Source organism: Paroedura picta, chromosome 4 (assembly GCF_049243985.1).
Source record: "Paroedura picta isolate Pp20150507F chromosome 4, Ppicta_v3.0, whole genome shotgun sequence".
NCBI classification, from domain to species: domain Eukaryota; kingdom Metazoa; phylum Chordata; class Lepidosauria; order Squamata; family Gekkonidae; genus Paroedura; species Paroedura picta.
Genome location: NC_135372.1, coordinates 34,821,197 through 34,847,900, shown reverse-complemented (window position 1 = coordinate 34,847,900; position 26,704 = coordinate 34,821,197). Strand labels below are relative to the sequence as shown.

The 26,704-nt window shown below is 46.1% G+C and overlaps 1 protein-coding gene across 14 annotated transcripts in view; it reads right to left on the bottom strand.

Annotated features, from left to right (window-relative positions):
* PDE4DIP (phosphodiesterase 4D interacting protein) overlaps positions 1 to 26,704 on the bottom strand; it is a 129,299-nt gene that overhangs the window by 21,904 nt on the left and 80,691 nt on the right. For 13 of the 14 annotated variants that reach the window (XM_077332312.1, XM_077332313.1, XM_077332314.1 and 10 more), the window contains 10 exons: positions 26,127 to 26,341; positions 21,901 to 22,267; positions 19,375 to 19,549; positions 16,960 to 17,076; positions 15,714 to 16,170; positions 14,110 to 14,351; positions 9,680 to 9,731; positions 7,074 to 7,300; positions 4,150 to 4,287; positions 2,313 to 2,504 (listed from right to left, as the gene is read on the bottom strand). In XM_077332312.1, coding sequence (XP_077188427.1) covers positions 2,313 to 2,504; positions 4,150 to 4,287; positions 7,074 to 7,300; positions 9,680 to 9,731; positions 14,110 to 14,351; positions 15,714 to 16,170; positions 16,960 to 17,076; positions 19,375 to 19,549; positions 21,901 to 22,267; positions 26,127 to 26,341 — 2,182 coding nt within the window. The remainder of the gene's footprint in view (positions 1 to 2,312; positions 2,505 to 4,149; positions 4,288 to 7,073; positions 7,301 to 9,679; positions 9,732 to 14,109; positions 14,352 to 15,713; positions 16,171 to 16,959; positions 17,077 to 19,374; positions 19,550 to 21,900; positions 22,268 to 26,126; positions 26,342 to 26,704) is intronic. The other variant, XM_077332309.1, reaches the window with a different exon arrangement.

Here is a 26,704-nt window from a genome sequence, read left to right as displayed (position 1 = left end):
TTAATTTAGGGTTTAAAAGTCTTTTAGAAGCTGCTTACCTTTCAGTTAAATGTGTGTCCTGAGGATTGGGTGGATTGTCAATTAGGGAGACCAGCATCTATTTGATCCTGTTTCTTGGCCTCAGCCTTAGGGCTGGCAGAAAAGCTCTGTTCTACAGACCTTCTGTAATTGTTTAAAATCCTAGAGGGCCCTGATCCAATCAGATAGAGTCTTCCACCCGGCCAGAACCAGGGCTGAAAAAGTCCTGTCCCTGGTCAAGGCCAATTTTATTTCTTTGGGGTTGGGGTCCCAGAGTAGTTTTTGATTACTGGATCTTATGAGTACATATGGGAAGAGGTGGTCCCGTAGATACAAAGGTCTCAGAATAAAACTTTGTTGGTCTTAAAGATGCTACTGGATTCAAACTTTGGTCTAGGGTCCAAGTAAGACACACAAGACCTAAATTATGTCAAATTTAAGAGACCCCAAATTTAAGAGGCCCCAATGCATAACCACCACCTTCTCAACATTTTGATGTGGAACACATCTCCTGGCGTGGCCCCTGGGATGGAAATGGTTACGGAAATTATGTCTGTAGCCTCACCCAGGGAGCGTGCCAGAAGAGGCTGAGGAAGTTGCTAGGTGCCATGTCAGGTGGATGGCTGGGGCAGCACACGCCATTGTGATAGGAGGCCAGATCACCGCCATGCTGCATGAAAAGACCTGGGTAGTTGCGGGGTGGTACGGCATCCGGGAGGGCCAGCACTGCCCCACCTGAGGCATGGGCAGCTCGCGGGTAGGTGCGGTGGCTGGTTGGGCCAGCGCTGCCCTACCTGAGGCAGTGGCAGCTCATGGGGTGGCACAGCATCTGGCCAGGCTCGCACTGCCCCACCCGATGCCTTGGAAGATCACAAGGCAGCACCAAGGCCTGGCAGGCCAGCACTGCTGCAAAGGTGAGAAGAGGGGGGAGGGAGCAAAGAGTCTTGGTGGGGGGAAGGGGGAGACAGCAGGGAGTTTGGGTGGGGGAGGTGGGAGGGAGCAGGAAGTCTGGGTGAGGGGGAGGGAGGAGGGAATCTGTGCAGGGGGGGAAGGAGGAGGGAATCTGGGTTTGTATCTGTGAAAGGGGGGAGGGACCAGGGAGGAGGTCAGGTAAGCAAGAGGTCAGGGGAGATAGGGCGAGGGGAATGGGAGGGAAGGAGTTTGTTTTGTGTGTATCTGTGTGTGTGTGGGTCAGAGAGGGGGAGGGGGGACCAAGGAGTCCCTGAGCAGGTATGTGTTCCATATACCCATGAGAGTCTGGCTGTCGCTATTTTTATTTTCTGCTTTTTTCTGTCATAGTGATCCCTGGTGGGATTTTCAAGGCAAGAACTATCCAGAAGTGGTTTCCCATTGCTTCCCTTTTCGTCATGACCCTGGTATTCCATGATGGTCTTCCATCCCTATGTGTCAAGACTGATCCTGCTTAGCTGTCATGGGAAAGCCAGGTCCTGGTTACAGCTCTGAATCCTCTGAGGAAGTACAGCTGGATTTGGTGTCTATCATCCACCAGCCGGCTGCTGCCGAGCAATCTGATGTGGAATCTTAGTTAAGAGTCTTTGAGGTGAGTGTTGCCTTCTCCCACCCAGAGCTGACAATTCAGGGTCAGCCACCTTACGTCATCTCCTCCAGGTCCTCAAGAGCAATGTTGGCTCAAGATTTGAAGAGATTTACAGTCACATCACAGGTCAGCACACCTCAGAGCACAGCACAGGAAAGCAGAAGCATAGGAGGGAGATGTCTCAACAGAGGGGGTCTGAAGCAGCTGTCGGGAGCATGATATGAAAAGGCTCAAAGCAGATAAAAAGCAGGAGGGTGGAGCCCTCCAGCGTGACTTCAGCATGTTCCTTGGGAGACTGACTCACCCGGTATTGGATTTGCTTTAGGGAAGAACTGCCCTTTGCCTGCGCACACACCTTGTGTAGATTTCTGGACTCTGGTAATTAAACTCTGGCATCCTGCCTCTGAGAACCAGCTCAACAATCTATCTGAGTTCCACTACAGATGCCGGCACCTGCCTGAAGCAGAATATTAGATCTGACAAGATGAGACCATCCTGGCTATCCTGGTCAGGGCTTCTGTTATTTAGAGACCCCTTATAAGTTGGGATCCTAAACCGTAGCTTCCTTTGCTTGTGCACAAGTCCAGCTTGGGAAATCATAAACGCTGCCTTGGAATGCAGCTGATATGTTAGGTATGCACAAGGGCCAAGATGCTGTTCTTTAAGCCATGCAAAGCTACATGCCAAGGATTTGGGGGATTTGTAGGAGAAGCAACACCAAGGCCAGAATGCTCACTTTCTCCCATCTGCTTCTGCAACATCTGAAGCTCCTGCTGTGCGTTGGCCAACGAGAAGCTCGGTGTCCCACAACAGCTCAGGAGCGGGGCAGTGGCTGCCGGACATCCAAAAGGCAAGAAGGTGCTGGGCCCTGAGGCAAAGGGAGCCAAAAAGTAGCTTGATGGCTTGGATAAGGAGTCAGGGTGGAACCCTAGGCACAGAAAGTGATGGAGGGGGGATAAAGAAAATGATTACAACAGCCTTTTTCAACCTTTTGACCATGGAGGAACACCTAACTGCACATGAACAGACCAAATGCATCTCGATCCTGCTGGGTCTTCCTCTTTTTTCTGCCACGTATGAGATGCACTCTCTATGCAAAGTAAAACAATAGCTGAGAGTGGTGTTCCTAGATCTTACAGATCTTAGAAGGTGGGGATCCAAAAAGGAACACTATACCAGTATTTGTTGGGGCTACACCTAACAGATTTCCCTTGACCACCCAGCTATGCTTCACAATTGATTTTAAACAAGAGTGCATTATTTAATATTACTGACCACTGAGGAAGACCCAGTAGGGTCAAAATGCATTTGGTCTGTTCATGTGCCGTTAGGTCTGTATAGTTTTTTAATATAGTGTTTACTTTGTTTTAAACTTAATATTGGTTCACTTTAATAAATAATTGTAAACATTTTAGATTGTTTTATAGCTCAACTTTTGAGTTCCTGACTTTTTAAAGGTTGGCTTTTCATTCCCTTTTTGGTTTTGCATGGAGGAACACCTGAAATATTTTTCAGGCTCCAAGGAATCCTAGAAGCGGTGGCGGGCCCCTTCAGAGAAGTGGACGCAGAAGTAAGATGCAGGAGCTAGCCAACTGATAGATCAATCATTTAGTGTTTCCATTGTGCAGAGAGAACAATGGAGGCCTGGAGATGATCAGGCTTTCTCAACTAGGGTTTCCTGAATTGGTGGGAGTTAATTAATTTTCTATATATTAAAAAAAAATTGCTAAACATTTACCAGGTGACATGACCACATCTGGTCATGTTAACCCCCCAAATAGCTACTGATGGGCCTGGAGGGGGTAGGAAGGGTAGGGGCTCCAGATGGGCATGTACACAGTCCTGCTTCCCAGTTATATTCTGAAGGCTCTTGCTACTTCTTGCAGAGAGGAGGTGTAAAGCAAATCAGTGACACCTTGATGCAGGAGCTGAGCAGGTTCTTTTCAGCACCAACAGCTAGGTGAACAGAGCCAGCCAGGCAGACTTTCCTATCTCTGTGAAACAGCTGTTTTTATTAGTCTCTCTTTCTTTCCAAACATTCAGCCTTACGATGAGTCAGGGTGACCATCTGTCTTCTCCCTACTTCTTCTGCATGAGATCCTTTGACTGGTGACGCTATGGCAGGGCTAGTTGGAAATCATCTGTCCCAGAGTCATAACCTTTTTGGATTCTGCCCAGACTAGGGCAAGGACAGAGATGGAATTGTTAGCCCTCTATTGAGAATCAGTGTGGTGTAGTGGTTATGTAGACAGCTGGGTGACTTTGGACTAGTCACAGGTCTCTTAGAGCTCTCACAGTCCCACCCACCTCACAGGGCATCGGTTGTGGGAGAGGAAGGGAAAGGTTTTTGTAAGCCACTTTGGGACTCCTTTGGGTAGCGAAAAAATGACTAAAACTACCAAACCACATCTGTGCAGTCTGGAAAACCCACAAAAAACAAACTTTACAGATAAAAAGCACATTAATTTAAAGAGAAAGTTGGAGAACAAAGAGGGTTCAATACCGCAAGATTCCTTTTCTCCACCACCACCACCACCCCTCTACATCTGCAGCCACAGTGAGGTGGTCCATACCTGCAGAAGCCTGGCCTGGAATCTGTGAAGGATGCAGGGAAGCAGGCAGAGAAAAGTTCTTTTGGACTGAATCTGGTGGAGCATCAGGAGCTGAAAGGGATGGCGGAGCAGAAGCTGCTTCAAAATGGCTCCCGAGACCTATAAGAAGTCACACAAAGTGATGAGAAATACCTTCATTCTTGACAAAATTGCAACTAGGAAGCTGTTACATCCATGGGTTCAGAGACGGGGGCTATTATGCATGTACCTGTTTTCACTGTAGTCAGTTTGCCAACCCTTTTAAATCATCCTTTAAAAATATTTTAAAAACATTCTAATTTATGCATGTGCTCTGATACTGCATTGTTGTTTTTGTATCAATTATACATTTGAAACAGGGGAATTGTCCTCCTTTGTTATGCAGTGTCACTTGACTGCCACTCTGGCACATGTTCCTGGCAGAGCCTTGTGGGAATTGTAGTTCATGGACATGGAGACTTCAAGAAATTTTCATGGGGGATACACAGGCTTTTGAATGCCCAAACTACCGCCTTTCCCCTATTGTGGTATACTGTTCCTCGTAGAGAGTTGTCAGGAAGGACCACTGGTTCCCACGCAAACTTGAAGCCTTCACCATACCATCCCCTCCCCTGTGAACTTTAAAAGAAATCACTAGTGAGCCCAAAACAGGAGCCTCTGCCCATAGCCTGAAGCAACTCTGCTTCCTCATTCTCCTGCAAGACGGAACTGGCATTTCATACAGTTGCTGAGCCCATGCAAGGAGGCACGGGGAAGACCCCTCCGCTTTGCCAGCCTGATAAACTGTCAAACAATGCCCCTTCCCCTGATCGGTAACTGATCAGAGATAGACTACCACTTCACATGATTACTTCTGTGCTACAGCTCTACTGAAAAGCTACAGTTTTATAGTCTTTTATAGGCTGTAGCAGGAAAAGCCATGATACCACACATAATCCTCCTCATTTACATGGCAATACAGTTGGCTTGGTTACCAGGGAGACCCAGAACCAAATTGCCTGTTCATGTGAATGCTGACACTGAGGAGGCAGAAAATTAGCAGCAGGTGCTCTGAGCTCCTATTGGTAGATGAGGGACTGTGAGCAGAAAAGTGGCTGTAGCAGGGGCTCAGGGGAAGAGACCAAAAACACGCTAACAGTTATGCATGAATAAAGGTCCATTCTCAGCATCCTCATAAAAGAAACGTCATTGCAAAGCTCGTTTTAGATACCACGCTGAAAAAATATGGTCAACACCAGGGGTGTGTGACATGCATAATCAAAAATACTACAGTAGGTTTCAGACAGTGAAAACCCTGCCATGTGCAGAAATAAAAAACGTCTTTTTGGGTAGACTTTTTGTGAGGTTTCCTGCTGTGCATAATACACCCAGGACACTGTGAGATCATTTCAGGTCTTTATTGTGACCCCAGCATGATGGTACAAAAAGGCAAAAACTGAACCAAAGAAACCCACAATCAACCCCAACTTATATACAAAATACACACAATAGATCTTCCTGCCTGTGCATGATATTGGTCAGTTTCACTTTAAACTGACTAGATCTGGCAGACAGGATCTAGTTGCACACTGGACAATTCCAGTGCAGGCTTACAATCCTGACTTGGACTTTAAGCTTGGTCCTCGGCAGAACTACGAACACAACAGAGTCCAAGCCCAAAGGGGCTTATTATTCAATACTTCTTTATGATATTAGAGAAGGGCCTGGGAAATAGACATTAATAATGTGAGAACTGGGGGAGAGAATATGGACATGAGGTGGGTGATCCGCTTCATCCCTGTCCTTTTTTGTTCATAGAGGACTTTCACACAAGAAGAAAATTCACACCCCCTACATACTACACAAAACAAGTTTAGGGTTGCAAGCTCTGTTGTGAAATACCTGGAGACTTTATTTATTTATTATATTTCTATACCGCCCTCACCGGAGGCTCAGGGCGGTTTACATTAAACTTATAAACAATACATAGAACTTTGGTGGGAGAAGGTGGGATTTGGGGGTATGGAGGGACCTCAGTGGAGAATAATGCTATGAAGTCCACCCTCCAAAGCAGCCATTTTCTTCAGGGGAACTGATCTCTAGTCTGGAGAGGAGCTGGGGGGCATGGCAGGGAGGCTGTTTCCTGGTACCTTGAAGCCTGAAAAATATTTCAGTGGTACCTCTATGCTCAAAAGGCTACATGGCCTTCCCCCATTTTTACTTTTCCCTCTCCAGTTAGGGCATACAGCTATCTAGAGATAGACTGCATATAATCATTTAGATCAGTGGTCCCCAACCTTTTTGTCACCGGGGACCACTCAACGCCTTTTACTGAGGCCCGGTGGGGAGGGTAGTTTACTCCTCTACTCTCAACCACTGCCCTAGCGCTCTCTGATCGCTATGGTAATGTTTAAACATCCCTTCAAAATAAGATACAGACACGCCACAACAATGAAGTGTGTTATAAAGGGCCGGGGGGGGGGAGAAGGCGTCCTTCGGGGCCCACCTCCAATTAGTCGAAGGACCACTTGTGGTCCGCAGCCCACAGGTTGGGGATCGGTAGTTTAGATCACCAAGCCTCCTACTTACCCCATGACAAGAAAGAGAAGGGGAAGAAAACTCCAGGAACTGCCATAGAGATCCCCGCTAAGAATGTCAGTGCTCAGCATTCCTATACCCCAGAATGGATACCTGCCCACAAAAAGGCACCCGGAACCCCCTTGACAGACTCCATTTATTTTGTCATGCCAGTCTTGGACCTTTGAGTGGCGCTCTTTTAACCATTGAGGAAACTTCAGATTGTCTTCACTAGATAATGAGGCATAATTCATGAGGTAATAAGACAATGGAATTCATTGTGCTTGGAATCCCACTGGTCCATCTTGCCCAGAGGAAACTCATATTTGTACAGATTTCCGCAGCTGTACCTGCATTTAGGTGTCTGTGGGAATGGCCTTCTCTGGGGGTTTCCTGGTCACCAACATCCTCCATGTCAGAGTAACCCTCCATGCCATCGGAGAGGAAGGAAGTACTGCTTCCAGAACTGGGTGGCTCAGATATGGTGTGGCTAGGAGAAGGGGTCACTGAGTGTCCTTGAAGTTTGGCCTGGAGGGTCTTGATGATTTGATCCTTTGCTTGAAGCTTCTTGCTCAACCTGGGAAGAGAAAAAGCTTGGAAACTCTTGAGTATTCCTACACTTATAGGTTCCTCTTCTGGCTCTCAAAATCTATATCATTACAACTTTGCTGTTCTGCATACATTTTGGGCTCAGCTAACTGACTACCTCACAGATCTCAGTTATGTCTCAAATACTTTTTTTTTGCACTTTATTGATAACTTTATTAATAATACATTTTATAGTTTTCTAAATCCCTGTCCTTAAACAATGCTGTGAGTCTAGCCATTTTTGAAAAATCCAGTAGTTTCATTATCCAATCTTCCAGGAATGGGAAGATTTTCCAAAGTTTTGCTACCACTATTCTAGCCGCTGTTAAGGCATACAATAACAATACACTGAATTCTTTAGGTATTTCATCACTCATAATAGTTCTGGTTTCTTTTTGAAGTTAACTTCCAACATTTTCATGAGCCTCTTGTGGCGCAGAGTGGTAAGGCAGCCGTCTGAAAGCTTTGCCCATGAGGCTGGGAGTTCAATCCCAGCAGCCGGCTCAAGGTTGATTCAGACTTCCATCCTTCCGAGGTCGGTAAAATGAGTACCCAGCTTGCTGGGGGGTAAACGGTAATGACTGGGGAAGGCATTGGCAAACCACCCCGTATTGAGTCTGCCATGAAAACGCTGGAGGGCGTCACCCCAAGGGTCAGACATGACTCGGTGCTTGCACAGGGGATACCTTTACCTTTACCTTTACCTCCAACATTTTCTTAAGTTCTACATATATTTTATTCCAAAATTTAACCATTCTTGGACTACTCCACCACATATGGAAAAAGTTACCTTCATTTATCCTATACTTCCAACATTTCTTGTCAACATACTGAGACCATATTGCCAATTTTGATGGAGTTAAGTACCACCTAAAGTACATTTTATAAAAATTTTTCCTAAAATCATAACTATCCCCTACTTTCTCATAATTATTATGGAATAGTGTTATATTTTGATTAGTCAACCAGATACCCAAATATTTTACCTTTTTTTGACATCTCAAACCACTCATCTCCTGTAAATTTTCCACTTCTTCATACTTCATATTTTAGTCAATAATTTTGTTTTACTTTTATTCATCTTAAATCCTGCTACCTGACCAAAGTCCTCAATTAATTAATTAATTAAGATTTCTATGCCGCCCATTTCTTTACAGCTCTGGGCGGTTTACACTGAACATTATATAACTTACATGGAACATTATACAGACTATAACATCAAAACAACTTTCAATAAAACATCAAAAGATTACAAAACCACATTTTTGGGAGAGTCATATTACTTAGAGGATCCTCTAAGAAAAACACCACATAATCAGCGAATGCTCTCAGTTTATATTCTTGCTGACCAATTTTTGTGTCCTTAATCCCTTGTTCAGATCTAACTTTATTACATAATACCTCTAAAACTAATATGAAAAGTAGGGGTGAGAGTGGACACCCTTGTCTTGTTCCTCTATATATACTAAATTATTCTGATAAATCACTATTTACTATAATTATTGCCTTTTGCTCTAAATAAATTGATCTTATACTCCTCAAAAAGTGTTGCCCCATCTGCATATTTTCAAAAACTTGCATTATAAAATACCAAGAAATATTGTCGAATGCTTTTTCAGCATCAACAAAAAGTAAGGCCACCTTCTTTTCGCAATGTTTCTCATAATATTCAAGATTATCTAGTACTACTCTCATATTATCTTTAACATTTCTCTTTGGTAAGAAACCCTCCTGATCTTTGTGGATATACTCACCTAGAACCCCTATGTCTCAAATACGTATTGACGGTTTGTTTTAATAATGAGAAAATTCTTAGGTTATTGGGTTGGATTCAATGGAAGGCATGCCCATCAGCAGAACGGGACTTTCTCATCCTTTCCCCGTCTTGCTACAGTCCAGTGGGCTCTCCAAAATACTTTTTCTCCCCAAGCCCTGCTTCCTTGTCTGCAGAGATGAGACAGTTGATGACCATAGACAGGGCTTTTTCAGTGGTGGCACCTCACTTTTGGAAGTTCCTTCCCCTTTGAACCTGTATGAGGGTTCAAATTCTGAGGTGGCAGTTGAACAGAAACTGCCATTTTTGTAAAGGACTCCATACTCATAAGGCCACAGGCAAGCTCTGGTCTGGCCTGAGATGTTCAGCAGGCCCTACCTCTACCTGAGGTTCAGCAGAAGCTGATCTTTGGTGGCTTGATTAGCCTTGATTAAAGATCAATCTGAGCCATATCAGAACCTTTGCCAGAGAAAACAGTACACCATAACTTCCTGCTGACTAAAGCTGAATATTTTACTCCATTCCCAAATGGGCACTGAAATGGAAGCAGGTAATTGTGCAAGAAACCAGCAAAAGGGAATTGGTTTTCATTACCTCAGAGCAAGCAGTTCATGACCAGATTTCTCCTCCATGTTTAGACCACTCCCTGAAAACAGAATTAATAGAAAGTCAGTTAAGTAGTTACACTAGTCTTCCTACCATGGGGTACTCCAGTCCCACAAGAATGGAGATCTTTCTTTCCCTACATTCTTTTTAATAGGGGTTGGTAGCAGAGGAACAAGGAAGCTTGCAGGATATGTGAGTTCCCTTACCAAGAAAAATTAGGCTCACGCCAATTATTTTGACTTTAAAGTTGTTTACCTACATGGTTTTAGGTCATTCTCCACAGCTTGTATTCACAGTGCTTCTGGGAAGCCTGGTTTCAAGTTAGGCCTTAACCATCTTTTGGTAAATAAAGCATTTTCTAGGAAGACCTTGACAAATCTGGAGGTGGGGCTTGAGAAGTCAGTCCAGGTAGGACCTGCAGATCTTCTGGTTGGGAGATTCCTGGAGATTTAGTGGTGGTGGGGAGCACAATGGGACATAACGTTATAAAGTCCACCCTCCAAACCAGCCATTTTCTCCAGGGAAACTGATCTCTGTCATCTGGAGGTCAGTTATAATTCCAGCAGATCTCCAGGCCCCACCTAGACCTTAAGCAGAAGACCCATCAGCTGCACATGGGATCCTCCATTTACCACTAGAACCACAGAGTGGTAAGGCAGCAGATATGCAGTCTGAAAGCTCTGCCCATGAGGCTGGGAGTTCAATCCCAGCAGTTGGCTCATGATTGATTCAGTCTTCCATCCATCCGAAGTCAGTAAAAGGAGTACCCAGCTTGCCAGGGGGGGTAAACGGTAATGACTGGGGAAGGCATTGGCAAACCACCCCGTATTGAGTCTGCCATGAAAACGCTAGAGGGCGTCACCCCAAGGGTCAGACATGACTCGGTACTTGCACAGGGGATACCTTTAACTTTACCTGTTCACCTCAGCCTCCTTCTGTCTTCAGTCCCACCTGGAGCTTGGCATCCCTAGGTGCCACAAAACCTAATTCTCACTTCTGTAAAGTTTCTTGTGATTTTATTAAAGCTATGATGATGACAAAAGTGTTGTGTTTTAGAAATAGAGTATCTGTAGTTGTCATCACTACAACAAAAAGCTAACCTCTGGCTCTTTTCCTTTGCAACTGCAGCCTATCTGGCATGCAGGAGAAAGGTGGCTTTTTGGCTTCATGCAGATGGGATGAGAGGCTGGGGATCTGGAGATATAGAAACCCTGGTTGAGAAAACCTGCCCTAGGCATTCTAACCAAATTGTCAGACACCTAGATGTCTTCCTTCAGATGCTCTCAGGCATCTTCTGAGACAATTTCCTTGAATTCAAGGCCATCATAGGGGTCTTCTTGGGTGGACTTGAAAAAAAATCCTGTTAAAAAGTATTGGGGTTGGGTTGGAGAAAAAAGTAAGGAAAAGTCCTTTGCAGAAGTAAAATGTTTCTCAACAGCAGTCAATGGCATTGTGGGTGGAGATATCCAAGATCATTTGCAGTACTGAATACTTCATGCAGGGCCGGTTTATCCACTTAGCACATGTAGGATGCGCTAAGGACCCCACACCACCAGGGGGCCCGTGTGGTGCTCACCCCCCATGGATCATGGTCATAGCCTCTCTCCTCCCCTTTTCGCTCTTTAAGGGCATTCGGAGTGACACCCCTTTCCACTGTGTGGACCCCCTCTGCTCCCAGTCTGGCTGCTCCCGCCAAAATTGTACTCTGCTAGGGCCCCGTGAATCCTTAAACTTGCTCTGGTGCTACGGGCTCCACAAATTCTTAAACCAATCCTGACGTCATGAAATATCCTGCAATATCATAGGAACAATGAAGCACTGTGGGGCATTAGGTAAACAGCACTGGAGTCCTACCAAAGGTTTGTCATTGTCAAAGGATGAGGCACCTTAACCTGGTGAAGATAACTTTGGATGTGCAAATGGAGTTGACCTCTATTTTTGTTTGGAATCGGTTCAAATAAATCCACTAGAATACTTGCATAATATCATTTTTAACAGTTGGGGGAATTTCATCACACCTATAGGCAATTAGTTGGACGCAACGAATCTCTTTTAGACAAAGTTTTGGGAGGATTCCAATGGGATCCCACAGTTTCTCCAGTGAGCAAGCCCGCCTCCCACAGGCTCAGGCAACAAGGGCGACACCCATCCTTTGCAGAGTGTTCTGACTCCTGAGGAGTGACCTGGATAACTCAGGTGAGCCTGAGCTCATCAAATCTCAGAAGCTAAGCAGGTAAACCAACAGCAACTTCCATGGTTGGCAGGCAGGACAATGGGAAATAGCTTCTCAATGTTTGTTGAGCATTTTTCAATTATTTGATTGTTGAGGAATCCATGAAATATTTTTCAGGCTTCAAGGAACCCCAGAAATGGTGACATACCCCTTCAGAGAAGTGAACGAGGTCAAGCAGGCTGACTTGAAATAATTTAAATGAGGGGTGTGTGGCCTAGATGTCGTCCTGAGAGGGTTGCAGGGCATCTGCTCTGCTATTTCTGAAGCCTGACAGGGGTCAATTGCAGAAGCAATTGGCAGAAAAGAGGAGGGGTACGCAAACCCCACCTCACCTTTCTACCCAGGAAGTTCTTGGGGCCGTCTCCAATCCTTTAGGGAGTATATCTCCCTGGATTATAGGCTGTCAGCGTTTCAAGTCCAGAGGACGACTGCCATATTCTATCTCGGACTTTCTTTTCTCTCTTTAATCTTAAGAATTGCCACTGTCAAGGTCTGCCCGTCTACATCCCAAGTACAGAAATTCGCCCTGGCTCTTAACTTAGACCACTTTGCTTTCTGTCTCTAGGTCATTCTATTTATTTATTCATTTTTGTATTTATATACCGCCACATTACATTTGGAATTGTGGCGGTACACAGTAAAACGATAAAACCCAGTATATGACCTCATTAAAACCCATTAATATCAACATTAACACTAAGCATTAAAAGATGGCGATACAGAGTTCTAGTCTCCCTCTGTCCAACTATAGCAGGCCAAGAGCTCTTCCTTGTGGGAAGTGAGGGTCCAGAACTACCAAAGAGATCCACTGATGGGAACTCTGGGACTCACCATGGCCTCAACCATACACCTGGTGGAAGAGCTCCATCTTACAGGCCCTGTGGAAAGCTGACAATTCCGACAGGGCCCGTAGCTCTTCAGGGAGCTCATTCCACCAGGTTGAGGCCAGGCGAACATCCTGGGGGCCCGGGACAGCCAACAGATTCCTACCCACAGAGCGTAGCATCCTGTGGGGGGCATAAGGAGATAGGCGGTCCTGCAGGTAAGTAGGGCCCAAGCCGCGTATAACCTTAAAGGTTAATACCAATAACTTGAACTTGATCCGGAAACAGACTGGGAACCAATTAAGTTGACGAAGAACCAGCTGAATATGGGCCTTCCAAGATATCCTAGTGAGGACCCTAGCAGCCACATTTTGAACCCGCTGTAATGTCCGGGTCAAAGCCAAGGGTAGGCCCGCATAGAGCGAGTTATAGTTACATTTTATGATATGACAGGTTTTAATTAAGTCTGCAGGTTCGGTAAACACAGACTCCAATTCTTCAAAACAGCTCTCTTCATTTAGAAGAAGGAGAGTTGGTTCTTATATGCCACTTTTCACTACCTGAAGGTGTCTCAAAGCGGCTTACAGTCACCTTCCCTCTCCTCACAGACACCCTGTGAGGGAGGTGAGGCTGTGAGAGCCCTGATATCACTGCTAGAAACAAACAAACAAATAAATAAAAGCATATCTTTTGTCCTTTTGTTTTAGCTGCACAGTAAGTTGACATCTTCAGTGCATTATCTACCACAACTCCAAGATCTCTCTCAGGGTCAGTTACTGCTAGTTTGAACTCCATCAATGTATAGTTAGGATTTTTGGCTCCAATGTGCATTACTTTGCATTTGCCCATGCTGAACCTTGTTTGCTATGCTGGCGTCCACTCTCCCAGCCTCCGCAAACATGTCCATTTCACTGCTTGTGTGTTCCCAATTCCAAATCATGAAGAAGAAGAGTTGGTTTTTATACCCTGCTCTTCGCAGCCTGAAGGAGTCTCAAAGTGGCTTACAATTGCCTTCCCTTCCTCTCCCCACAACAGACACCCTATAAGGTAAGTGAGACCGAAAGAACTCTGACATGACTGCTCCATTGGAACAACACTATCAGGACTGTGACTAGCCAAAGGTCACCCAGCTGGCTGCATGTGGAGGAGTGGGGAATCAGTGGCTCTCTAGATTAGAAGCTGCTGCTCTTAACTACAATACGACCAGGGTTGTTGGAGAGGAGGCAGAAAGCATCTATGAAATACCTCTTGGGAAAGGGTAAGCATAAGCTTCATGGTCAAACAGATTTTCAAGGCTCAGAACCCCACCCCACCCACAGAACTCTCCCCGCTTTGATTTTTTAAACATCCAGTGAACTTACTACCACTGAGTTTCCGGGCCAGTTGTCCTGCCAACTGGTTCCCTTGCGCCAGCTGCTCACGGAAGCTCTGACCCAGGAAGTAATCGATGCTGTTGCCTCCCAGGAGCTCCTCGAAGGACTTGATGGCATCCCTGAAGTGCTGGCTCAGCATAAGGCTCACACCTTGTCCCTCTCGGATGGTCTGACGCAGATGAGAGAGCTCCCGAGCCTGTGCCTGGACCAGTGAATCATATTTCCTAGGGCTGGTTGGAAGAGAGAGAAAAAGTAGCCTTGACTATTCGGAGGCCTAGGCTCCCGGATGATGAACAAGTGTGAAGCAAAGCCTTTTATTTATTTATTTATTTATTTATTTATTTATTTATTTATTTATTTATTTATTTATTTAGATTTATATACCGCCCTCCCAGAAGGCTCAGGGCGGTTTACATTAAAACTAGTCAACGATACATGAAACCGTCAAGGATTTCTTGATTTTTCTTGTAGAATACAGAGGGGTTGACCCAGAGATGTCCCAAGAGAATAAGAGGGTTTTTAATACCCCAGTTTTCACTGCCCTAAGGAGTCCCAAAACAAATTACAAAACCTTTCCTTTCCTCTCCCCACAACAGACACTCTGTGAGGTAGGGTGGTGCTGAGAGAGCTCTAAGAAAACTGCTCTGTGAGAACAATCCTAAGAAAACTGTGACTAGCCCAAGGTCACCCAACTGGCCGCATGGGGAGGAGGAGTGGGAAATCAAACCCAGTTCTCGGCCGCTCTTTAACCACAACACTACACTGGCTCTCCCAACAGTGATTCCCAGCCTTTTAGGTATGGTGACCCACAAGTACAAGTAACTTTTGGGTATGGTGACCCATGAAGGTCAGCTTGAGAGTTATTTTGGAAGAAGCAGATCGGTGTGCGTCCTTTGCTGGAGTAAGGAAAAGCAGCCATTAAAGCTCTCAGCTTTCCATCTGCTCATGTGTAGGCATGTAGTCTGCTTGAGCCAGCCATAGGGGCTTGCAAGGTGTTTTCGTTGTAACTATCTTTAAAGTTTTTGTACTCTGCATCAGTAAGGAGACTGAAGCAGGTGAATGTGATATATTTTGCAGCAATCTTTCCCAGCATCTCTCTACTCTCTTTTAAACCTCAAAGTGCTGTGAGTTAATTTTCTGGAAGGACTCAGGACCAAGCATCCCAACACCATTGCCTGGAGATCAGTTCCAATCCCAGGAGATCTTGAGATAACACCTAGATATCAGCAACCCTAGTACTTCATCATGTGCCTTTCACACGGCGTGGTCTTTTGTTCAAACTCATGTGGAAAGAGCTTGGGATTTGTTATGCTGTTGCCGACTCTGTTTATAAACAACCCAGAAGGAATGATTGCTCCGATGAGGTCTCAGCAAGCCCATCACAAACCCCACCTCCTACGCCTTACCAGGTGTGGAAAAGTTATGCATTGGCACTCATGAAGCAAATTTCAAGCCACACCGAAGGGGAGAAATCCTTGGCGGGTGTTTTGCAACTTGCCTAGGACTGTAGAGGAGCCGGGGTCAATGCCCACCTGGCCCAGTGGGCCAACCTCATCTCTGCCCAAACCAGGAAATCCAGCCCCCATTCCTACCCCACAGACGCAGTGTGCTTCAGCCCCTCTGGCTTGGTGTCCTCGAGGTGGGCTTCGAGAAGGGACACTCTCTGGATCAGCCTGGCCAGGTCTTTGCTGGACTGAAGAGTTTGGGGACACAGGGACCCTAAGCTGTCAGAATGCCACCCTTCGTCTTCATCTGTCAGGCTGTGTGACGGGGAACTCCCGAGGGCATAGTCCTGCTTCAGTTTTAGAGGGTGCTCAGCTCCGGAGGCATAGTCGCTGCTGGTGGACGTGGAGCGCCCATGTCTCAGGGGGTTCTGGAGGGCTTGGCTGGAGCACTGCAGCTGGGCCTTGAGGCCCTGGGTGGGCTGGGAGAGGACAGAACCGCCGTCACGTTGGCTGCATCCTAGCTTTGCTAGCTGGCTTTGGGGACAGCCCAGGAGCTTCTTCCAAGACTCTGGATTCTCATTGAAAACATCCTCCTCTTCACATTCTAGGAACAACCAAGAAAAACACTCTACATATCTCTCTATATAAATCTATTTTATCTCTATCTCTGTTCTCTCCCTCTCTCCTTCTCTCCTTCTCTCCCTCCCTCCCTCCCTCCCTCCCTCCATCCATCCCTCCCTCCCTCCATCCATTCATCCATCCATCCATCCATCCCTCCATCCATCCATCCATCCCTCCCTCCATCCATTCATCCATCCATCCAACGCTTAAACTTTGCTTTCCCTGGCATCATTTCCCAAAGCAGCTTGCAATACAAAGAGGGGACGTTGACAGCTGGTGTGCTAACATGATTAGAACAGGGGTGGCCAATTCCCTGGGCTCGTGGGAACTGTAGTCCATGGACATCTGGAGAGCCACAGTTTGGCCTCCCCTGGATTAGTGTGTCAGGTTAGGACTTGAGAGACCAAGGTTTCAATCTCTACTCTGCCATGAAAGCTCATCAGCTGCTCTTGGGCCAGTTACTCTTTCTGAGCCTAACCTATCTTGCTGGGTCGTAGTAAGGAACAAAGGAAAGGGGGAGGGAACAATGTCATAAGTAGGGGTGCCCACTACATGCAGAGAAATGACAGGAGATGTGGGGGGTGGAGCTCGGGAAGGGTGGTGGGTAGGAAGGAAAGGGACCTCAGTAGGGCGTGATATCACAGAGTCCGCCCTCCTAAGCAGCCATTTCCTCCTGGGAAACTAATCTCTGTAGTCTGGAAATCAGTAGTTTGAAAAGCATGTACACCTAAGCGTTGTAAGGAATGAAATGTCCCTTACACGGTCCACTTACCAGGACTTGTGGCTTCTTCCCTGTCCGCTTCATTTTCACTTTTCCCACAGGTCTCGTAGCCCAGGTCCTGGAGATCCACTTGAACCTGCTTATTATCCTGCTGTACCCCAGACTCACCTGTTGCAAAGAAAAGAAATGTTTTCTGTTTCCCTCCACAAGGGCCAGAGGGAAGAGTCCAACACAAAGGCAGGCGTTCCTTCATCCCCTGGCGCTTAAAGACTATAGCCAAGGGGCAGTGGGCATTGCCCCCAAATATATTTTGCTATCCCTTTCGCTAACCTGGGGACATTCTGCACGCCTTGGATAATCTGCTTCTAAAGTGCATGGAAAGTGCATTGTCTAACCTGTACAGAACAGGCCGTGGTTTTCATTCACCGAATATGAATAACCTGTAGCAGGTGGTTAATAAAGTCTCACTCACCAGAATTAACCAGAAGGTATTACTGCTCCAGCCAGGCAAAGCCAACGTGCTCTGTACCTCTGGCCACCAATGCTACTTGGTGAAATAGGGTTGCTGGTTCCAAGTTAGGGAATAGCTGGATTTTGGGGGTGGAGCCTGAGGAGGGTGTGGTTTGGGGGAGGGGCTTCAGTGGGGTATCATGCCAAAGAGTTCACCATTCAAGGCCATTTTCTCCAGGTGAACTAATCTCTGTTGCCTGGAGATCAATTGTAATCCCAGGAGGTCACCAGCCACCGCTGTGGGAGGGGTGGTGGAGTAGTGCAAATGGGCCCTCCTTGCGATCTACCTGGTCCCTTTCACGCACAGCTTTGGACGGCGAGAGGAAACAACCCAACCACGCCAAACTGTGAAGGTCAGAAAATTAATCCTAGTTGTGTATCTGAGTAGGCTATTTATTCCAAGCAACCACTGATGGCCCTTCAGAATATCCAGTGTATTTCTTGAAGTTCTGTTTACTGTCCTTCCTTGGCCGTCAGCTATTGGTCCGCTGATGTTTTTGTCAAAATGGAAATACAGACTAAAGGGACAGTTTGTAGTGTCTACACAAAAAGAGACAAAAAAAATCCCCTATCCCAAGGCTACTAACAATATTAACAAAATTAGTACAGGATAAAAAAATGTAAAAAGTCTCTTCTTATTATGTTAGTTTATTGTAGGGAGCAGTTGGGTTACTAGCATCCCTACAGTAGAGAGCCAAAGGCCGGGGTATACTCTTAACATTTTGAGACTGAATAGAGCAGGGGTAGTCAAACTGCGGCCCTCCAGATGTCCCCCCCTTCCTCCCAGAACTCCACCAGAGCGCTCTGGACCTGTTGTGGTATTGCACCGTTCCATTGTTATATTTTTTTATTATATTGTTATACTGTTACATTATTCTGTTATATGGTTACAACCACTGTTATTAATTACTGTATGTTTTAACGAAGACTGTTTCATGTATTGTTGACTAGTTTTAATGTAAACCGCCCTGAGCCTTCGGGGAGGCCGGTATATAAATCTAAATAAATAAATAAATAAATAAATAAATAAATAAAATAACAAGAGGCAAAGCTCTGCTGAGAGAAGTTAGGGCTTCTGGAGCACTGTCACTTTAAGGGAAGCCTTGCAACCGGGAACCAGGAAGTCTTTGAACTGATATCCTGGCCAATCAGGGAAGACTGATTTGCTCCGAGGCATGGAGCAGTGAGTTAATTTGCAAAAAGCAGAGATCTGCACATTTACTCATGGCGGTTTTTGAAATATCGAGGCTCATATCCACTACAGGATATTGCGGGGGAAAGGTAGGGTCACCACGAATCAGTCATGTATGTTGCAGAGGGAAAATTTAAAGCACTCAAAACAGAAATTGAATTCAGTGTAGACTGCAGGGATTTAGTCGATCTGGGAATGGGTAAAAAGCCCCATGCAGACTACACCCAAGTCGGTAGAGCAACAGGGGAAGTAGACTCCAGTCATATCTAGCAATATCAGTGGCCATCCAAACGTCTGGAAATAGTTGTGTAACCCCTGGGAAGCTCTCGTGGAACCCACTTGAGCATCCATGCAAGGCAAAACCTATTGTCTTGTTCATTGGATGTCTCATCCTGTTGATTGTACTTGACTTCTGCTGTGTACCCTGCCTTGAGTCTTAAAAAGGTAAGCTAATATCAACAACATATTGACCAACATGGTTACCCTCCCAAAGTTATGTCATTTGGACTCTCTTCTAGATAGTACACATTTATATATTGAATACATTCGTTATTGGCACACAGTGGTGTGTTAATTAACGTTTTGTGTCCTTTAGTGTAATGAAACTGGGCATTACTTAGGGAATCAGGGCAGCGATTCGATATCACATTCAGCACGATGGCGATAGATTGGAATCGCTTTGATATAACCTCCTACTGAATTATGATTGTTAACAGAAGGCAAACTCCTTTGATATCTGCAGCTTTGGGCAGGGCAGTACTTACTGAGCAGGGCCTGATAGTGTCCCAGCTGTGTCATTCTGACCTGGACGGCAGCCTCCGAAATCAGGAGTTTGTCTTGCAGGTCGCGGCACTGTTGTTTGCATCGAGTCAGCTCTGAGCGGAGCTGCTGCGCTGGTTCCATAAAATGCTGCCAAAAACCTCTTGTTAAGGTGTGGACCTGGGGTGAAGAAGCCAAAGGTGTGATGGCCGGCTACATGTTCATGGCCAGCATTTGTTCAAATACGATCTGCACAGTGCCTTCAAAAACCCAGCTCATCCAATGTATGGCCCGACTCGTTGTTCTCTCTCTCTTCTTAAATTGTTCTACCTTCATGTTGATTTTGTTGATCAGAATTTTTTGTCTCAGGAACCAATTGTTAACCTGTGCTATGATAACCTTTACCTCAGAAGAAAAAGAGTTGGTTTTTATATCCCGCTTTCCCCTGCTTGAAGGAGCCTCACAATGGCTTGCAATCACCTTCCCTTCCTCTCCCATTGGAAAGGGAAAATAGGTGGGACTGAAAGAGCTCTGGCAGAACTGCCCTGTGAGAACAGCTCTAAGAGAACTGTGACTAGCCCAAGGTCACCCAGCTGGCTACATGTGGAAGAGTTGGTGAATCAAATGACAGAAGCTCCTCAGAACCTTTTCCGCCCAGGCTCTGCATTCCTGCTGCCTACCTTTTAAAAACTTATTCACTAATCTGAATGCCTTCCCATGGTACCTCACAAAAATCTATACCGAGTTTCCTGCCCCAATTCATGCATTCAGTGCTCTTTGCTAAATTGGATTTTGGGGCGTTTCTATGCTTCCATAGATGGACAAGCATAGAATCATAGAGTTGGAAGGGACCTCATGGGTCATATAGTCCAACCCCCTGCACTATGCAGGACACTCACAACTCTATCGCTCATCCACTGTAACCTCCCACCCCCTTGAGCCTTCACAGAATCAGCCTCTCCGTCAGATGGCTATCCAGCCTCTGTTTAAAAATGTCCAAAGATGGAGAACCCACCACCTCCAGAGGAAGCCTGTTCCACTGAGAAACCGCTCTACCTGTCAGGAACTTCTTCCGGATGTTTAGACGGAATTTCTCTTGAATTAATTTCATCCCATTGGTTCTGGTCCATCCCTCTGGGGCAAGAGAGAACAACCCTGCTCCATCTTCTATATGGCACCCTTTTAAATACTTGAAGATGGCTATCAGATCCCCTCTCAATCATCTCCTCTGCAGGCTAAACAGACAAAGCTCCCCCAACCTTTCTTCATATATCTTTGTATCCAAACCCTTCACCATCTTTGTTGCCCTCCTCTGGACACATTCCAGTTTGTCAATATCCCTCTTCAACTGAGGTGCCCAAAACTGAACACAGTACTCCAAGTGAGGCCGAACCAGAGCAGAGTAAAGAGGTACCATCACCTCCGGTGATCTGGACACGATGATCTGCTTGATACATCTATACCTCCAACACATTCCATTGTTGAATGTGCTCAGGATAGGTTGGTTTGAAGAAGGAAGAGAAGAGTTGGTTTTTATACCCCGCTTTTCACTGCCCTAAGGGGTCTCAAAGCAGCTTACAATCACCTTCTTTTCCTCTCCCCACAACAGACACCTGTAAGGTAGGTGAGGCTGAGAGAGCTCTGACAGGACTATTCGGTCAGAACAGCACGATCAGGGCTATGACTAGCCCAAGATCACCAAGCTGGCTGCATGTGGAGGAGCGGGGAATCAAACCCGGCTCGTCGGATTAGGAAGCTGCCATCTTTAACCACTACGCTACACTTTCTAAAGAGATACTGGGATACTGAAGCAGGTGCCAGATAGGGAAGCCGGACCACCACTGGGGCTGGCAGAACCCCTGCTTTGGCGTTGCTCCCTCCACTTTGAGGGTTTCAGAAAGTGGGGAGAAATCTCGCCCCCAAACAGCTGCTTTCCCAGCAATCCTTGTCCCCTCCCAGATCTCCCCCCTGCACTCCCCCCCCCCCGCATTCACTGGAACCAGGAAGAACATTCCAACGTGCTAATGTCACCTGGAAGTGATGTTGGTATGCGGGGGGTCATTGGGGGGTCATGCTCTGGGTTTGGGGCAAAATATGGTTTGAGGCCAATTTTTTACCATAGAGTTCCCCCCAAAGCCAGAACGTCGCCCCCCAATGTCTCTGATGTGCCAACGGCACTCCCGGGTGACAGTATGACAGCCCCTCTTCTGGGTTTGGGTAAGTGTGGGGGGCAGTGCCTGGCCACCCTAGTGTCACTTAGCCAATCCATGCAAAAACAGGAATTTCACAGGCTATTTCAAATCCAATACTGCATTCTTTTATTCCTTCTGTAATAATTTTCAGTATGTAATCCAAAATAATTGTTATTATTTCCTTCATAGAGTCACAATCATTGAAAATGACAGGGAGAACGGGGGAGAGTTTACCTTGGAACCCAATTTGATTGTGAACACTAATAACAATTATTTTGGATTATATCCTCCTTCTCCCCCCCCCCCCCCACCATATACTCTGAGTGAGGCAAGAGTTACCTGGGTATCTGTGGAGTTGGGGACGACACCGGAGTCTACACCTTGGGGCTGCAGGCGATGCCGCTGTGGGTCACCCTTCTGCAAAAGAAGCCCCTTTGCCGTCTGCAGCTCTTTCGTCTCCATGCTAGTTGTGAAGTGGGGCTCAAAGATATCTTCACCTCCTTGGCTGTCCAACATCAGTGGTTCCTTGGGGAGACCAATGGCGGCCTCTGCGGTGCCCGGCTTCTCCTGCCACTTCCTGACCTCCGGCCTTGGGTCCTTTTCCTCCTCCTTTTCATCTTCATTCTCCCATCCCTCAGACAACGTTGCTTCTCCAATCTGTTCCTTGAGCTCTGCGTTCTCCAGACACAGGCTCAGCAGGGCCTTCCTAGGAGGGGACACAAGGAGGAGCACTCAGAGTTCGGGTTTAGAGTTGTTAAGCAACGGGGGGAAGGTTTTGCTGGTTCCAATTTGCTGTGAAGAACCAGCGATCCAGGCTTGGTTTGGAAGCGAACGGCTGGTTCTTAATATAAGAACCAGTCGCTCGCTTTGGCCTGATCCTGCGTTGAGCAGGGGGTTGGACTAGATGGCCTATATGCCCCCTTCCAACTCTATGATTCTATAATAAGAATGATTGTGCGGTTGTTTTGAAACTCGCTCTTGCCTGGGAAGAGCAGAGAGAGGCAGAAGGGTCTCTCCTTTAGAATTAATCACCTGTAATGGGAGGACCTCTTGTGGTGCAGACTGGTAAGGCAGCGACATGCTGTCTGAAGCTGTCTGCCCATGAGGCTGGGAGTTCAATCCCAGCAGCCGGCTCAAGGTTGACTCAGCCTTCCATCCTTCCGAAGTCGGTAAAATGAGTAACCAGCTTGCTTGCTGGGAGGTAAACGGTAACGACTGGGGAAGGGAATGGCGAACCACCCTGTATTGAGTCTGCCAAGAAAACGCTGGAGGGCGTCACCCCAAGGGTCAGGCATGACTCATTGCTTGCACAGGGGATACCATTACCTTTACCATTAATGGGAGGACAATGCACAATTCACAAGGAGGGAAATCCCATATCCCCCCCCCCCACACGCACACACATCTCCTACTGTGGAGCAGGCATGAGTCCTGGCTCAGCCACTCATCTAGGAGCCAGACCACAGCAGTGGTGGTGTCTAGGAGCCACTCTAAGCCCAGAGCACCTCCCAGCACCTGCTGCCACCAGACCCCGAGCTACTTCTGGGGTCCATTGTTCCAGCAGTTGGCCATCATGCAGCTCCTGACATCTGGGCTCCAAGGTGAATGGCTGGGCATGCACAGAAAATGCTTTTTAATTATAAATTTTTATAATTTTAATTTGGAGAAATGTAAACATTTCATAGTTATCTGCAACCCTGAGGAGGAATAAGAAGAGTTGGTTTTTATACCCTGCTTTTCACTGCCCCAAGGAGTCTCAAAGCGGATTACAATCACCTTCCTTTCCTATCCCCACAGCAGACACCCTTTGAGGGAGGTGGGGCTGAGAGAGCTCTGAGAGAGACCACTCTGTGAGAACAGCACTATGAGAGCTGTGAGTGGCCCAAGGTCACCCAGCTGGCTGCATGTGGAAGCGCAGGGAATCAATCTGACTGGCCAAATTAAAAACCGCTGATCTTAGCTGCTGCACCATGCTGGCAGCCCCGAGTTAGCAAAATAATGTGTTTAGCAGGTTGCAGATGGGGGCCACATATCACTATTAGTATATAGGATAGATAAGGGTAAGATGGGAAGAATACATTGAAAAACAATGCTGAAGAGATGGAAGGATGATAGATTCCTTCAAAGAAGATGAAGAACCTGCAGTTTTCAAAAGTGAAATGAAAACTACCCCAAGAGTAATCAGGAGAAAGAAATTCCCAGGAGTTGATGGGATATCAATAGAGCTGTTCCAAGCTCGAACAAGAACATACCAACAAATATGAAAAAAAAAACCCCAACAGCTCACAGACTGGAAACATGACTCGATCTATATTCCAATTCCCCCCAAAAGGATATGTCAAAGACTGCAGTAACTATTGGTCCATAGCATTAATTTCTCCCCCAAGTAAAGTGTTGCACAAAAACATACCAGGTACATAAAAATAAAAATCACATGTTTAATGTGGATTCAGAAACAGAAGAGGTACTAGGTACTTGCAAGTTTATGTTGGTTATAAGAGCATGCAAGATAAGTTTTAAAAAATCAGCTTGCATTTGATAATTTACAGCAAGGCTGTAGACAACTGTGTGGAACATGAAAAGTTATGGTTGGTTTTTTAAAAAACAAGTGGGTGTGCCACAACACCTGATCAGTTTGATTCATAACCTGTACTCTCTTTGGAGAAAACAAATTGGTTTCCAAATGGTAAAAGTGTCAAATGAGGATTTATTTTAGCACCCCATCTGTATATGTATTCAAAACATTCCAGATTATCCTTAGATGAAAGGTGGAGTGGAAATTGGTGGCAGGAAGACTGCTGGTGAATCACACAACTTTTAGGTTGATGAAAAAGGAACTGAAATCATTAAAGAGTTTCTATTCTGTGCAAAGGTGTGCAAATTGGACAACGTGAAGAAAGTTAACAGGAAGACTATTGATCCATTTGAGAATTTTACAGGTACCTTGAACCGCCAAAATAAGTGGAGTGTAGATCAAATCGAGCCTGATCTCTCCCTAGAAGCTAAAATGACTTATCTGAGTCTATTGCACTTTGGTCACAGTGTGAGAGGACAGCTGCGCGCGGCTCCCAATTGGCCACTTGGCCCCTCCGAGTTTTTATCACGAACTCGCCCCGCCCCTTTCTCCTCCCAACTACCCCTTACTGCTTTATTATTACCGCTCCGCAGGAGTGGGTACAGATAATTAATTATATTCATTATATCAGTCAGTTCATCAGAAATAACTCAAGTCCCATTCTAAATTGAATCCATTGGGTTCCAGGGTGTTGCATTTAAATATATAAAAGCACTCCCTCCAGAGTAATGTTAATTGATGAGATTCTTCTGCGGTTGCCTCCCTGTTCAGTGCTTCCAGTCCAAAAAAGGAAAACTTTTCCAAACGGTGTTGGTGGTTTACCCAGTGATTGGCAACTGGGGATTCTAACCCTTGGTTTCTAATTTTGCTTCGATGTTCCATAATTCTTGTTTTGAGCGGCCTCGTCGTCATTCCTGTGTATGCCTGTGGAATTCCATTTTGAATCATATTTGATATACAAGGAATTGACGGCTCTATTAGAAAAAGAGGAAGACCTGACATGAGATGGATTGGTCGGCAAGACCTGAGCAAGACAATGTTAGGATGTTTTGGAGGACATTCATTTACCCAGTTGCCATAAGTCAGCACTTAACATACAAAACAGACGATAGGTTAACTGGCCCAGGGTGAGAAAAGATAGAACCCAGAGTGTGCTAGGAAACTGAGGCTGTGTAAGGGGACCAAAGAGTCATTGGAAGAAATAGATGTTCCTAGTAAACTTCACTTCTGACCTGGATGGCTCAAGGCATATTCGTTGCAACATGTGTTTTTCTTTTTTTTTTTAACCTGTTCTTAAACAGAAAGGGGCTTTTCCGGAGAATGGTAACAACTGCCCATTGGCTGTTCGTTTGATTGACGGCCAGGGGCGGGACAAAGCAAGGAAAAAATTGCTTCCTTTCTAGTGATTTTTGGCAAGACCGGAAACCTGTGGGAAACGATTGAAACGCAACTGGATTCCACTACAAAGGCAGGTATGCGTTACGCCGAATTCCACTATTTTAAATTCCGTTTTTTATTTCAATTTGCCACATTGATCCTGGTGCGGAATGGGCCTCAGTCTCCTCGTGTCAGGAACCCCAGGTTTTACAGTTCATCTCCAGGCGACAGAGATCAGTTCCCTTGGAGAAAATGGCTGCTTTGGAGGGTTTGACTCCATAGTATTATACTCCACTGCCCCTTCCTGCCCCAAATCCTGCCCACCTCCGGCTCCACCCCCAAAATCTCCAGGTATTTCCCAACCCAGAGCTGGCAACCCTATTATGACAGAACTTTGTTCAGGTGCGGAGAATATTCCACCAATGCCACAGCGTCTTCTGTTAGCAGAAGACCCTCCTCCATCAGCGGAATTTTCCTTGCAACCCACCACAGGGGAAAGCGCTGCATTTAGTGGGATTGACCTGGCGGAGGCAACCTTACAAATCTGGCTGTGGCGGAATCCACAGGAAACAGTATCACTGGCAGAACCTTCTCTGAGGCCAGCCTGCATTACCTGAAGTGAGACACGGAGGAGAACCCAGAGTCCTCAATCTGCCTCTTGAGGTCCTGCAACTCTTCTTCCAGCTTCTTCTTCTGTTCCAAAACCTGCTGAATCTCGGACCTTGCACGGAGCAGCTCCTCCTGCAGGCTACTCTCCAGTGCTGAAGAGATGGGCATAGCAAAGCTGGAATGGTCTGCCAGGGCCTCAGCAGCATCTTCTTTCATGGTCTAAGGTGCAATTGCAATATGAAGAGTTAGTCCCCCAAAGGACAAGGAGGGGATGACTGCTGCAAAGGTAACTGTTCCACACAGGCTCATGGCTGCAGCAAGGAGACTTCTGGATCTGGGGCACTCCTGATGTTAATTTCTACCTGTATATCATTCTGCAGCTGGGAGGGAGGGGGTGGACTTTCTCATTTTAACCATTAGCCACTCGCTTGCCTCAAGAGGCAATTTGCAACAAGGGTCAATGTGGGTTCGCCTGTCAGCATTGAAAATCTGCTTCTCCATGAAAATTGAGTCCCATCGCACCTTTAAGATCAACACAGATTTATTCTTAAAGGTGCTGTTGGACTCAATTTTTGTTGTGCT